This window comes from Betta splendens, chromosome 21 (genome assembly GCF_900634795.4).
Source record: "Betta splendens chromosome 21, fBetSpl5.4, whole genome shotgun sequence".
NCBI lineage: Eukaryota > Metazoa > Chordata > Actinopteri > Anabantiformes > Osphronemidae > Betta > Betta splendens.
This window is the reverse complement of record NC_040899.1, coordinates 9,552,219-9,567,534: the sequence shown is the minus strand read 5'-3', so window position 1 is coordinate 9,567,534 and position 15,316 is coordinate 9,552,219. Positions and strand designations below refer to the sequence as shown.

The window sequence follows — 15,316 nt, the reverse complement described above, 5'->3', positions numbered from 1 at the left end:
TTAAAGGGTAGCGTCACTGTGTCAGCTGGAATATTGTTCAGTAAGAAGTTTATATAACAAGCATCCCACATAAAATAAATACTCTCGATAAATGTTATCAAGGCTACTCATCTAATCTAATTTATGCCACACACACAAGTGCGTTCAGAGCTGCTCATGGGATCCTGTGTGTATCCTAGACACATGTCATTAACCTACAACTGTGTCAGTTTTCCCCTGACTTCCCACCATTCATATCTCCAACAGACGCAGAGGATGGGAAAGCAGCCTCGGCTTCTTTCTGGGGGGGGGGGTAAGTGGAGTATGTCAGCGATCAAGGGAAGATTCAGCTCGTCGGGGGGAGTAGGTGTGAAAAGTAGGCTGTTCCTAGAGATGCGGAGTGGCTGAACTTCCTCAGACAGGTCACACAAGGTGGTGAGTGGGACTGTGTCTGCTGAAGCTGGACGTGGATATAATGAACACACAGGGCTATTCTGGAGCCGTTATGTGTGGTGAGTGAGGCCTTTTTTGCAGGAAAGGTGTGGATTGGCGTGCCCTTGGCATGTTTTATTTTATTTATTTTTTTTTGAGTGTCACGATGCAGTGCTCGGCGCCTTGGCCTTGTTTCGACAAGACAATTAGTCAAATGCTGATTTCTGCTTGTCTGCCATAGGAGCAGTGCCGCCAAAGCTAAATATCGCCCACTGAAGTGGTGCTTATCGCTGTGTGTGGGCTGGAAATGCAGGTACCATATAGCCTGTGTGCGTCCACGCCGAAGTTTTTACTCTGGGAAAATGCGCCTTCTCTTTTGAACGCTATATGTGAGCCAACGTGTTTGTTCGGAGCTGGCTGGTTCTGTGGACACGCATCTGATCTGTGTTGAAGCATTAACACGGGGCATTAATGGAAGGTGCGTTGGTTTGATTCAGCACCAACACAACAAGCAGTCCCAGCAGATCGGCGTTCACATCTGTCGAGCTCCCACCCCCCGGCTCGCTCACGCCGGCTCTCCGTTCCTCCCCTCTGCACCTGAGGCCCACGTCCTGACTTGCTTGTGTTGTGTTCATGTGCAGGAGCTTCAGTTTGAGCGGCTAACTAGGGAGCTGGAGGTGGAGAGGCAGATTGTGGCCAATCAGCTGGAAAGATGCAGAGTTGGGGCCGAGTCGCCAGGCGCTGGTAGCAGCAGGTAATGAAAAGATGCACGCGCAAAGGCACAAAGACACACACACACACACACACACACACACACACACACACACACACAAGCACAATCCAACACATGGCTTCTTCATCCTTCACAGCAGTCACCATATTCCATAGTGTAGCCTTATGGCAGAGTGATGGAGCAACCCAGTGCGCCTAAATCTGTCCTATGGTTTTAAAATAGCCACCGCTACTTTAGTGGTACCTCAGCTAATCAGAAACCGAATAATCTGAGGTCCACAAATGACTTTGTATGCTATGTTTGATCAGCGACAGCATGTGTATGTGTTTATAGGCCCGCATGATCGGGGAGTGTTGCTTGCTCAGTGAAGCGCTCCCGTCAGTGTGAAAGAGCCGCAGAGTTTGTTCTGGGAACTCGTTCCCACTTCATCAGCTGAGACACCAGGCTGCCGGCTCATCACACTCCAGTGACCACACATTCTGTCCTGTCTGCTGTGGTTGGGACGCGTCAGGTTCAGGAAGCTCTGTCTCATGTACGGCGTCCCAGTGCCCCCCCCCCCCAACACACACACACACACGCCGTGATGAAGGCTTGACACCAGTCGTGAATTATCTTGGTGTTCTAGGTCTTATAGAGATATGCAAGCATGCTGTTAAAAAGGGTCAATATTACATGAGAAGGCCACACAGTTTATAATAATAGACCATAAACGCAATTGTTTTGCCCATGCCTGTTGTAGTAGTTGCACTTGATAGAAAATGAAATTGTGGGCCGTGTTTTAGGTCTAATAAAAAAGCTATCTCCTTAAGTGGCAAGGGAAATTACAATAAAGGTTAATAGACTGTGACATTTAAGAGATTGCTTAATGGTCAGATTTTGCAGGCGCTATTAATATGGCAGCCCTCTTTGGCGCTTTTGCGTATTTGCTTTAATTACAGCCCATAACTTTGAGTGCTGCACAGTATTGTGTGGATTTGTCACCTGATTACATATAAGATCACTCATAGTATGTGGATGAGCGCATCCCACCCAGTTAGACAGCTATGTGACCTAAAAAAAGAAAACGCTGGAGTGAATAAAATGTGTATAATGTGTTTTTTTTCCCCTGGCTTTTAATAATAAGCTCCCTTACATACCTTTACACGACGCATCCGTGCACTCAGCCTGTATAGCTACCAAGAAGTGCCGGTGGATGTTGGTACTCTGGAACAAGAGGAACAATTGCACATTCCTCCCTTCCTTTTTTTATACAAATGCTCAGGTGTAGAGCAGCGTCAAGTGCAGCTAAAATAGATCTGGACACCTGTTGGAAACAATGCACAGCTGCACTATTTTCCATCATTTCCTCTTTGAGTGGTGTGTTTTTTATTGTATCCAGCCACACAGTCATATTTTATATACGTGATATTGAAACAAGACCACTCTCAAGTAGTGGCATCGTTTTATTAATTGAAATCTGATAACAAAATTTTAACCAAGTTGCTCGGTTTGGAGATTTCTTCCTATTCATCAACCAAAACATTGGCACTTCTCCACGTGGGACATCGGTGCTTGTCTACCACCCGCTGGGACCCTAACAAGAGAACATGTCACACCTGTTTTGCGTCTTTGCCGTCCTCCGACAAATGAAATGGCCGCCGCTGAGCATTTGCATCTGAATGGGGATCAGATTCAACCGTTGAGGCCGTGCTGCTCGGCAGGACCGCGGCAGAGGAGGCAGCAGCCCCTAATGGCTCTGATGGGAGTGCTTCCATTTCGTGACACCTCCGGAGCCGACACAGACACAGGTCATCAGACTTGACCTTTGGCACATCTAAAAAGAGATGCAACCTCCCACCCAGCGAGTGGTCCGCTTTAAAAATCACTTAGCACTACCTCTCCCCTCCCAGTCAGTCAGTCAGTCAGTCAGTCAGTCAGTCAGTCTGTCATCCAATCATTAGGGGAGCTATTCTTCTATCTCATCTTTCATGGCTCAGTAGAGCCAAACTCCACCAACTTCCTATTTTTTAATTGCCTGTATGCTGATTACATTTCTGAAAGCTGTTGGTTCTAAAGCTCAGCCGTGGCACCTTTTTTGATCAGAAACGTAGCGGCAGTATCAACGTAAAGAATACGGTGGGACCCCCTCTCTGAGAACCTAGTAGTTGGTGCTTGGATAAGTAGAAACCACGTCTATGACGGTGGGTTAAACATCTGTTTTCCACTTTCTTTTAACTGCTGAATGCTCTTAAGTTTCAGAAGTACATCTACAGTTTTTTTTTCAATGACCATTATAAGTAATAATTCTAGTTTAGTTTATGCAGTGAATGCTTGCAACGGTGTAACCGGCACTGAATGATTCAGACGTTGTACCTGGGGCGTTGGAGGCTGAAGGGCACGTAACCTCGGGACCGTCTGACATTTGTGTTTTCGCGTCCGACTCATCCCACTAATGCCCAGAAAAGTTCAGGGCACCGGTGGAAGTCTGAGCGCCGCTAATGAAATCTGATCGCCTGCCTGTCGATCACAACCCGCACCCTAGGAGGCGGCAAGGTGGGACTCCCATTAACCTTTTGCGTGAGCTATAAATACACCCTATTAGGCCCTTGACACTAGATGTGACGCCTTTTGGGGGGCGGCTGGAGGTAAAACACCCCCTGTAGACGCCTCTAACACCGGCTACCAGGCTTGTGGGATCGTGGGAACAGTACATGCTTACTCACCGATGACCTGTGTGTCCAGACTCGAGACGTATATAACGAGTGAATCACCTGCTGTAGACGTCATACAAGTAATGGTTCCGACTTCAAGTCTAGTTCATTACACCTACTTTTGTTTTATTCCTTGCCTCCAGCTGTGACTTATTGAGAGCGAAAAAGCATAACTGGACTTTGATTTTGCACCTATTGGACTTTTGTGTGATTATATCACTTTATTATGACTCACATTGGCCAGATGAGAGGATTGTGTGGCGCCCGTGTGTTTGCCCTCCTGTTGTCCCGCTACCTTGAACACTCGCTGTCACTTAATTCTGTCTCCTCTGTGTTGTGGCTGAGTCGGGTCGCGCGCTGTCTGTGTCCGGGTCGTCGTCGTCCATTCACGTCGCTCTCTGGAGAGAACGTGCCTCTGGGTCCGACATGCGTGTCAGGCTGGTGTCGCGCTGTCAGGATGCCATGAGCCATGTTCTGTATGATCACTTATAATTGGCTCTGTGTTCGGTGTCAGCTTCCACTGGACTGGCCTTTTTTACAGTTTTAGCATTTTTATTCAGGCTGCAGGTGAAAAAGTAGTTTTCAGTCCCACATTTACAGCTTGTTTTAGTCAGTCAACTCGATATGTGGGCTACTAAATGTCCCAAAGGTCTTAATTTACACAGAACTGGACTTTACATTGTGGATATACTTGAATCCGTTACAATCCCTTTTACACTAATTACATCTCTCACCCTATTGTGACTGGACTGTGAAAAGTGAGTCCAAGGCCGTGATGCGTCTCTGTCAGATTATTTCACTGTTATGTCTTTGTCTTGTCTCTGCATACAGTGCACTGACCTTTCTCCTGTTTCCCTCCCACACACAGCTCCTCTGAGAAGTCCTTGCCTTGGAGAACTGCAGGTATGTTAACCCAAACATGAAAGGATTGCATATCTGTCAAGTCCATAATAAGATATGCCTAAATGTACTGCATCACAAGGCCACCGTGGGTATTTTGGTACTGTGGATACCATTCAACGCTCTTTAGGTCCGTCTGCCTTTGGTTCTGTATCTTTCTATGAAGCCCGGTTACATACGACTTTTCGTCTATCCGTTTTTTCATTGTTCAGCGGGATCAGTGGCCCAGGACTTGTATTAGGCATGAATACAGCGCCCATCTGTTTTACATTGGACGTCAGTGAACCAGATCGTCCTCCTCAGTGCCACAATAATAAATACTGACAGTGAGACTTAAGCGCTCCGCTGAGCCTTTCTAAACGATTTCTAATACTGACGGAGAGCACTTGTTGTGCGTTTGCGTGTCTCCTTTAAGGCGAGTTTGATTAAGCGTGCGTTGTGACGCACAGGCGTGTCTTACATTTCCGCAATAACCGCGGCCAATATGAGCCTTTTGAACCAAGCTTATAGTAATGGACAGCCTGAGGCGTCTTCTTGTTCTAATATTTATCTAAGCCACTTGTGCCCGCTCGTGCGCGCACACCATCAGTGACAGAGAGCACGAGGATCTCTCTCCCTGCGCTTTGCTGTTTGTTCAGTCCCCATCCTTGAAGCATCTTCAGGAGGGAACAGATAATGAATTGAACGTACTAATGTATTTCATGGCTTATTAATTGCATAGTGGAACTTGGTGAATTTCTAAAATGGCCATTAATCTTTTATTGTCGATCTTGTCAGCACGGCCTGTGGGGGTTATAGTGCATATGCACTGGGAATGTTAATGCTACAGTCTTCTCATTTGCTGTCCTCTCCCTCATTTCCTCGCTGAATGCTTTTCATTAATGTTTGGACCGAGTTGGGAACTAATCACAGTTTGGCTTTGTATTGATTTCTCACTGTACAGCTGATTATAAATGACAGTCAGATGATAAAGTACTTTTTTACACTCTTAAGTGAATTAAATTCCATGTGTGATCATAATGCACTATGTCTATGAGGCCAAGTGGCCCCGACACAGTTAGAGGTCTGTATTCCAGAATACGATCATTCTTGTTTTCTTCTTCTGCCTCCCGTCTGTTTTGTGTCTGGGATTTTTGCATCCTATTGAAAAAGACCGTGTGTCATTTCAAAAACAAAGCCTAACATTTAGAATCCTGCAAACAGCGAGCCATTCATCATACTACCGACTCTTCAGCAGGGTCTCAGCTGACTATCAGAAAGAATTTACACTTTAGGTTTCAGGATGCGTTTACATGACGTATTAATACTTAATAATGTTTATTACTTTTCCTGCTCCCTCATTGCACCAGGCTCAAGATTATAATTCTGTTGTCCTGTTTTGTAGTGACACAAAGGTGTACTGTTCTTTTTGTATTCGATGTGTTGCATAGACTAAAAGTGAATGCCAAACATTCTCACTGCAGAAGCCAGTAATGTTTCATCTTCAGTCTGTGAAAAACTGGTTCCATCTCCCTCTTTTCCGCTTCCCTCCTCTGTTCTGGCCTTTTGGCGTATCATTTATCAAACCGGGTCAGGGCTCCGTATGAAACCCTGTGGTCTGGAGCAACACTGTGTGTGTGTGTGTGTGTGTGTGTGTGTGTGTGTGTGTGTGTGTGTGTGTGTGTGTGTGTGTGTGTGTGTGTGTGTGTGTGTGTGTGTGTGTGTGTGTGTGTGTGTGTGTGTGTGTGTGTCAACGTCAGAAGGACTGAGCAAAAAGGACTCATGAATATATCCATATAAATGTGTAAAGGACAAACAGAGGCGTTTGGATGATGCTCCCAGTTTGCTGTAAATACTTTAAAATGTTTTTCACACGAGGCCACCTGATGCTTGATTCAAAGCTCCGCTTGGCCACTGAGGTGGTCTTTCACACCCCACCTAGCTGTGCGCGGGACTCCGCGGGCCCCGGCTGTCAGTGTTTGCCTCCCGGTTCCCCTCCGCTTGCTGCCTATTGTTCTGGTGATTGCAGCATAATCTGCTGACACTGGTCACGCTTAACTAGATTGTGATTATGAGGGAGCGCCGCACAGGAACATTAGAGGGCTAATTTGAGGTCCTGTTTGCCACACGGGTTGTTGCCATGCACGGGGAGCGAGAGGCGTAGGGAAATGTTCCAGCAACGGAGCCATTTGGAGCATGGCTGTATATACACAGCAGATTAGTATGGCAGTAAATTGAATGGCTCCAACTGTACACACCATGAAACTAATGTTGCAGAAGTGATTGGCTGTTACTGGGTTCTCGCTTCTCTTGTTATGTCTCCATCCCAGAGCTGAATCTCAATAATCGTTTTAGACTCTGAACCCTTTTCCCTCATCTTCTCTCTCTGATGTGTCTTCCCAGATGCCGCCGCCTCGGGGGACAACAAGTCTCGAGTGACTGACAGCTCCCAGTCGCCCTGCTACCGCATCAGGACCGAGTCAGAGCAGGTGTCTCTGTACTCCCCGGAGCAGTCCTCCCTCCATGAAAGTGAGGGTCTGTTATTACCTTCTCTCTCTTCTCCTCATCTTTGTTCTGAGACACAAACTATAATTTTCCTCTTTATAAAGCAGAAAGTCATTTTTTTTATACTCAACACTCGTTTTTAATACTTATGAGACTTAAAGCATCATGCGTCACCAGTGACGTCAGATGGAAGCTGCTGAAGGACTGAGTTGTATACCACTCATCATTGTCCCCCTGCAGTGCTGTTTGTCAGTAGCTATGCATCTATGTAAAGGTCACTTCTGTTATGAAACCATTTATGATCTGTCTGCGTCTTCCTCCAACCCTTTCCCCTTCATCTCCCTCCGCCTCACGCTTGCCTTTTTCCGTTCGCCGTCTCACTCAGGGTCGGCGGGAAACTCGCGCAGCTCCACTCAGATGAACTCCTACTCGGACAGCGGCTACCAGGACGCCAGCAGCGGCTGCCACAGCAGCCAGAACCTGGGCAAGGCAGAGCTGAGGATGCAGCACTCCTTCCCCGGCGCCGGCACCGGCAGCCTGGTGAGGAACTCCAGGGCCGAGGGCCAGGCGTCGTCCCAGGTACTGCCGGCGCCTACACGTGCAACTCACATCCACAGAAGACAAGGGAGCATAAATGTCCCCTTGTCTGCAGGTCACAGCGGCGCTGCCTGGCCGTGCCATGCGGAGGGGGAACTCGGTGCCCTCGCGCTCGCCGGCCTACGCCAGCAGCATGTCCCCGTCCCGCGGCTCCCTGCGCACCTCGGCCGGCGGCGCCTACGGCTCCCCCGTCGTGACGGAGCCCAAGCCCCTCTCCAGCATCTTCTCCACCACGCTGCCCCCGGCCCCACGCGGCAGCGCCGCCGCCGGCAGCGGCAGCGGCAGCGGCTCGCCGTTCTCCGCCCACGCGGAGTCGCCGGCGGCGCTGCGGCGCGCCGGCTCGGCCAACTCGCGCTCGGGCGGCGCCGGCGGCCGCGCCACCCTGCCCTACCACGCCGCGGCGGGGGCGTCCTCCGGCCGCATGGGCTCCCCCCTGACGATGGCGGACGGCTCGCCGCTGACCAAGCAGCCCGGCCACTCCTCGTCTCCGGTCAGAGCCAGTATGACCGCCGTGCCCCAGCACTACAGCTCCACTCTGCCGCGCTCCATGCTCCACAACAGTGACCCCTACGGACCCCAGAGTTACGACATTTACGAGAGAATGACGCGACCTGACAGCCTCACAGGTGCCACACACACACACACACACACACACACACACACACACAGTTGCTATTTACAGTGTATTTGCTCAGCTGCTTGTGCTTTTAAGGCGTAGTCACGTTCCCCCGTAACGGCACAGCTCTATACTTAGCATCACTTGTAAATGTTTAGAACTTGAAAAAAAAAATCAAAAATGGTAACTGCATATGTTTCATTAGCCTTTGACTGGTCTCAGTGTGAGGGCTTGTCATTGTACGGCTTGGGAAATTCTGAAACGATTTGGCTAATTGCTTTATTGTTTGCTCGGTCAGTCATTAGCTTTGCCCTCAACGGTCAGCACAAAAGCTGTTTTACTGTATTAGTGTGTCGTATTTTCAACTGTCTTAGACATAACTATATAAATATTTGGATTTAACAGGGCCTGGACGTCAGCAAGGCTAATTTTTAATTTAGCTGTTATCAAAGACTAACTAAATGTGGTAACTAACTCTAAATGATAGAGTAAAACTCCTGTTAAAAGCACTTGATTCTGTTTGTTTAAATGTGAAACTCTTGACAAATTTTCCTTTTAGTGAGTTTAAAGACTGGGATAACATTTCCATGTTACATCAGTCTCTAATTTAATGAGATGATTGCATTATTGATGTTATGTTGTTGTAAAGGTAAAGGAAACTCTTTATTTTAAAACCTTATAGAGAGATTAGGAAAAAAACTGTTGAAGTATTTGAATCTTAAATCAGGTGAATGTTTCCTAGGCACAAGAAGAAACGGCTTTATTTAGGACATCTCCTGGATATAAAGAGAAATAAAAATCACCTTCACCTTCAGTGAACAAGTCACACTTGTTCACATTATATCAGAGTGAACATATCTCGGCTTACAAATGAAATAACAGTAATACTTCAGAAAGTAGGAATAACTTCTCCGCCAAAGTAAAGGCGTTTGTATTTTTCTCTGAAAGGTAAAGAACTTGTTCAGCAGATCAATGTATTAGTGTCAGAAGGTTAATGGCCTGTTCTCTGCTTGGCTTCATGCTCCCTTGGGGAACCCTCAGACGGCCTGCTTGAGAAGGTTCAAGGTGAACCCTTTTGGTTGTCTCACATCAGTTTCTCTTCACCCTCCGTGTCTTGTGTTTTGCATGAAGGTGCTGTATGTGCACATTCACTCTCCGATGCCGTTCATGCATTTCGCACCTGTTTATTGCTGCGTTGTTCCCATTGTTAAGGTCGCGCCCTGCGCTGTGGCTTAACGCCCGTTAAAGTTCTAGAACCAACCACTGTGTTTCTCATATTGACCCCCTGATGGCATTACACATTCAGTGCCTCTAAATCTGCTGTTCAGTGGATGCATTCACCTTTAGGGCGAAGCCTACATGAATCACAATCAATCTTAGCCTTAATACGCCCAAACCCAACAGGGTCGAACATCAGTCTCAGCAAATCGATGGAGAAAATACTTTAAATGGTTCAAAAGACACGATGAGTCATTTGCCCTCGCATATTACACACGCATTGACCTTTCCTCAGACACATCAGATAAACATACGTCTGCATTAGAAAAATGTCTGTTTTTCTACCCTAATTTAATGATTGTTCAGAGCTTTGAGAAAAACATTGAATAGTTCTCAGAAATCAGTTTATGCTGCTTTATTGTGGCTTTTTTATCTCTCTCTCGTAAAGCCACCCCTTCTGTCCCCTCTTCCTCTCCCCCGCGTCTTTTCCTCCCGTTTCCTTTTCGCACAGTCTCTCTTTCGCCTTCCTGCTTCAGCCACAACACAATCACAAATGGAACGCTCGCATAATCGGACCGCGGTTCCCACCGTGTGGTAAATGCCATCCGACAGCCCTGCCTTGATCTTCCCGGCCTCGTGCATCGGGAGGTGTTTTCGCTTTCCCTCCCCACTGGTCTCGCTCGGTCACGCTTTCAGACGCTTGCCTCTGTTTAGCCGTCTGCAGACCCCTCTACCTGTTCTTGCACCCCTCTTTTTTCCTCCTCCCTCCGTTTTGGCTGCCTTCCCTGGCATCGGCGGAAAGTCAGGCGGCTGAATAATGGAGAATGAAGACAAATTGTTTCTAATGATGATCTTATTAAAGTCAGTGTGTCCATTTCAGAGCCGGGGATTGCGTGTGTGTGCGTGTGTGTGCCTGTGTGTGTGTGTGTGTGTGTGTGTGCGCGACAGCTGGGCCACTCCTTCCAAACTTTTTACAGCTACTCTCCCGTAGATGTACTCTGATTTACTGCTGATCACTCCACCTCTGCTGCATGTTCGCTCAGGGGGTTTCAAATTGTTTTTGTTGGAGAGTCCCATCGGCTGCGTTCATTGGAGTATTTGTTTCTCCAGAACAAGCACGTGCCAAGCCACCGCCGCCCTTCATCCAGCCTCTGCCAAGTACAATCTGTTAAAGCTACAGTGCGAGGGCTGAAGGGGAGAATTAAATGACTATAACGCACCAGGAATGTGGGCCATTCATCCTCAGTAGACAGCATTATGTTTTTTTTTTTCCTCCCTGACAATTTGCAGATGCTTTTAGAAGTGACTGTAGCCCTTCTGTCAGGGGAGCAGAATAAAGAAGGCAGACGGATTAGGCTCCTCTAAGGTTGTTTGAATGTTGCTACTTTCAGGAGTCGGGCTGCTCAGAGGGAGAAATATGCATGAAGGCTCCTGTGCCTGGGAGATTCCGTCCTTCTTACTGTTCCGTCACAGCTGTGCCAAAAGCCCCCATCTGTGTGGTCAGCTTTACATGGGATGAGAAGTCTCTGGTGGTCCTGGATGGGCTCATTAACCCTCTTTTCATTTCTAGCTTTTCATTCCCTCCGCCTCCTATTTTCCCTCCCGGTTCCTCCTCGGCCTCTCCCGCCTCTCCTTATGTCTCCCCCTCTTTACCTCATCTCTCTTCACATCCTCACCCTCTTTTATTTTAACAAGGGCAGTTGATTTCCTGCCAGGCGGCTGCTAGTGGCTGTTGTGAGCACTGCCACAAAATGAAAGGCTTTCTGGAGCAGTGAGCGTGCCGCTGCAGCACACGGCATCATTATGTTTTACAGTTTAACTGCAACATGCCTTCCAGTTTCCAAAGGACTGGATACATGCAGTCCGTAGTTATGAAACAAATAATGTCAGAAAATGTGCATTTAAATTATGTGCATTAAATTTATATTTTGGCAAAAAAGCAGATTAGAAGTTAGGAGAAATGCAGCCTGGAACACACTCAGTGTCTTAATTGCTTTTATGCCTGCTTTTATTATTTATTAGTTTCAAAACAGATTTATTCTGCATGGCTAATCAAAAATGATAAAAATGATCCCGTGATGTGGGAAGAATGAAGAAATACGTTTTATTTCATTGTTTTGTGTCAAGATGACATCTAGACCACATTAATTATTAATCTGCTTAACTGCTTCACTTACACATGCATTATATAGCTGCAGGTTGGGAGGTCTGAGCAGCTGCCTGGCCCCAGTGGCCGTCCTCCGGCTCCAAACTTCACCCTCCTAACCCCTAGACCCCCCCCCCCCCCTCTCCTCATTTAGCTGCTTCTGCATGGCTGCGTTTGTGTTTAGCAGCGGTGGCTGTGGCTCCGTTCGTGCGGTTGGAGAAGACCCAAGTGGCGTTTGGATGCTGGAGCAGTTAGTTGCCAACTGTGTAGTAGTCCACCGGGGTTCACAGTTAAGTGAGCTCGACTGATGCGAGGCGTGGCACAAACACAGGCACGTGGAGCACTCCTTCGACAAAATGACGTTCAGTCTTAGAGCTGATCTCAGATCTCGCTACTGTCGGTCCAACTTGTTGCATAGTTTTCATTGCATCCACGTGTCTTTAGTTTTTCCTTTAGCTTTAAATGCGAGTGTGACCCATAATTCATTTATGCCATCTTCAGTTTTGCAGCGAAAGCTATTGTACCTTTTAATGAAAAAGGTTGCTGAAATGTCGAAACAAAATATTCAGGCCCCAAGTTTAATTCAATCAGTGAAATGATTGGCTGAGTCATGCCATAATTGAAGTCCATTTTCATGCATTAACCCTAATTTATTTTGATAGAAACTTTGCAGTCCATTACCCATCTCCTGCAAAGTAATATTCATTTTAATGGAGTTTTTCCATTCGTTTGTCTTAATGCTTGGTAGTTTTGCTGAAAACTGTCAGTTTTTTTCCCTTGCTAGTGTGTTTCCTAGTATTTATACTGTAAGCAGTGCACTTCACTAGGAGCCTATAGTGCAGAGGCTATTCATGCAGTCACAGCTGCTTTTAGTGCTATCTGACTATGTACGTGTTATTAAATATGCAACAGGGTGACCAGGTGCAACAGTAGCACCGGTGCAGGGTAAGGAGCACAATGCAAACTCCTATGACAACACAGGCTTGTTGTGTTTTTAATGTAGTGTACTGTCTGTCACTGACAGATGATGAGCTCAGGTCCGTGTTAACATAAGCGGGCGTTACTCTTACCTCATTTGGTTTCCCGTTGGACAGAGTCACTGAGGACCTGCTGCCTCGTGCTCTCACGCTGACTCGTCTGGAAGGGAGTTTTAGTTGCACCACTGACCCGAGTCTGTCTCTGTCTCCACCACACACTTCCCAACATCTGCTTTGGCCTCGATTTGACTGGATCACAAGAACCGATGCCTCGAAAATCCATCACAAATTCCCCCACTAGATACTGACAGACACCACAAATTTAAAACAAAGCTTCAGCGACTGCACTCCTTCTCAGTTTGCATATCGAGCCTATAACAGGGCTGACGATGGTGATTCTGTTTAGCTCATCTCTCCACAGTGTTCTCAGCAGTACAAATACAGACTGGCTCCATCGTTATTTCCTCTCAAGCAGCCACAGAACATATGTGGATGTTGGCAGTCATGTAGCTGTTGGCTGCAACAAGAGACATCAAGCCATGAAACCATGCATCCTTTTTGATGACACAGCATGAAACTGGTTTAGGCTAATGGGAAATATTTTAATATTTTTCTTCTCTACAAAATCAAATTAAACATAAATTGATGATATTTACATGTTGAATGAATATCTATCATCTATTTTTGTATGTAGCACATTTGTAATACATCACACCATCTTCATTAACAAAATTTTCTAATATGAAAAACTTCCTTCTAAAAGGTCACAGTGAAAATACTGCATTTAATTTTGTACCTACTGTTAAAATGTGTTGCTATAGATCTAACCTTTTATCCACTAACCACTGTACCTCCAGGAATCCGGAGCTCCTATGCCAGCCAGCACAGCCAGCTGGGCCAGGACCTAAGGTCTGCCATGTCCCCGGATCGCCACATCGCACCCATCTTCGAGGAGAGAACGTTCCAAGGCCCGTTGTACCGCAGCCCCGGCCACAACCAGCAGGGCAACCTCTACCGGAGCACGTCAGGTTGGTTGCATGTCGCGCTAAAAATCGAAAGGCATTTCGAAACCCAAACCACATGCAAAGGATGTTTTTCAACACTTCATTCTTTCTTCACCACCAAGAAAGAAAATGGAAATGATGTGGTTTAGAGGACAGCGCGGATGAGGACAGTCTTGTTTTGATATGAGGGTCATGCAGACAAAGAATCTCCAGAGACTCTGGCTAGTGAGTCAAAATGTTCTGCAGCTTTATACTGCAAAGCTTTATTAATGTGTTGACACTATTCATTTGATTTCTGCCTGCTATCGATAAACCAATATATAATTTAAGGGGTAATTTAAGAATCTTTTTCCATTTATTTCAATTCCTCCCCGTCCCTGCATCATCATGCAGTAGTTTGTTCCCGTATCGCATCCTGTTGGGCTGTTATATTGCTTTTTCCGAGCAGCACAATTTCTTTCCAGATGCCTTTTTAGTACAATTTCTGCGCTTGTCTCCAGTGTTTTTCCACTTTTTGTTCTCCGTCAGTCTCCCACTCTGCCTACCTTTTGCTTTCTCTCTCCCCACTGTCAGACAGGAAAGGTGAGACACGAGTTAATAGGCAGGTACTGATACGTCGTCCTGCCACAAAGGAGTCCATTACCCGTGTGTCACTCTGAGAATGAGAAGGAGGATGACGGGGGACCGGGGGACAGCTTGGTTACCTGCGTGCGCTGCCTTCATGGGCGCTCCTGGTGTTAGCATTCTCCTCTCATCATCCCTCCTGCCTCCAATACACATGCTTAGTTTGTGCTTGGCACATTCAGCCTTATCCTCCGCACACGGGAGATCTGCTTAGACCGATAAGTTCTCTAATAAACGCCGCTGATGCCGCGAAGAGGCCCCACAGACATGCGTCTGTGCCAGCTGTATTGAGAGAAAGGCGGGTGAGGCGGGGCCAAAGGGAATGTTCAATCGGGGGGCTTTGTAAGAGCTACCTTATTAGAAAATCCAATTTGATCCTAGAGTATTTTTTTGTTGTATTGTGAAATGAATTTTCAGAGGGAGTGCTTTCCCTCACCATTTCTTCCTGGGTTGATTGTGAGCTTACACATTTTTATGATAAATACAAATGTCGATCTGTGACGAAAAAGAAGAGGAATGGATCATTGTTGTTTGTTTTTTATAATTTGTCTTCCGGTGACTCTGGCTCTGTTGCGTTACATTTTGTTAGGTAACCATATTGCGGAGTGGTGCCGCTCTCAACATAGAAGTGCAGTGATGTGAGAAATTGTGTTTTTGGAGCAGCACCACGTGTTGACGTCTTGGCTCCTGTGAGGAGGGAGGTTGAGCGCGCGCGGGCCCCGTCCCATTGGTTGGCTGATAGGGATCTGACCAGCGCTGCAGTCATACTGCCACAGCCTCACGTGGTCCGCTCAAGGAGGAGCAGCGGAACCAGCTTGTTTGTGCGCTTGTGTTTGTGACCCATTGTGTTAAAATCTGGGTCACAGGATCACTCGGAGCCAATGAAAAGAAGAACGATGACTGAAGCAAGACGCCG

General features: G+C 46.9%; 1 protein-coding gene across 8 annotated transcripts in view; it reads left to right on the top strand.

Moving 5' to 3' along the window:
- Nucleotides 1–15,316, top strand: part of LOC114847395 (plakophilin-4-like) — a 48,431-nt gene that overhangs the window by 21,846 nt on the left and 11,269 nt on the right. For 3 of the 8 annotated variants that reach the window (XM_029137067.3, XM_029137066.3, XM_055505272.1), the window contains 7 exons: nt 1,053–1,165; nt 4,703–4,737; nt 7,117–7,248; nt 7,604–7,797; nt 7,871–8,441; nt 9,473–9,496; nt 13,630–13,800. In XM_029137067.3, the coding sequence (XP_028992900.1) occupies nt 1,053–1,165; nt 4,703–4,737; nt 7,117–7,248; nt 7,604–7,797; nt 7,871–8,441; nt 9,473–9,496; nt 13,630–13,800 (1,240 nt within the window). The remainder of the gene's footprint in view (nt 1–1,052; nt 1,166–4,702; nt 4,738–7,116; nt 7,249–7,603; nt 7,798–7,870; nt 8,442–9,472; nt 9,497–13,629; nt 13,801–15,316) is intronic. The other 5 variants (XM_055505277.1, XM_055505276.1, XM_055505273.1 and 2 more) reach the window with 4 other exon arrangements.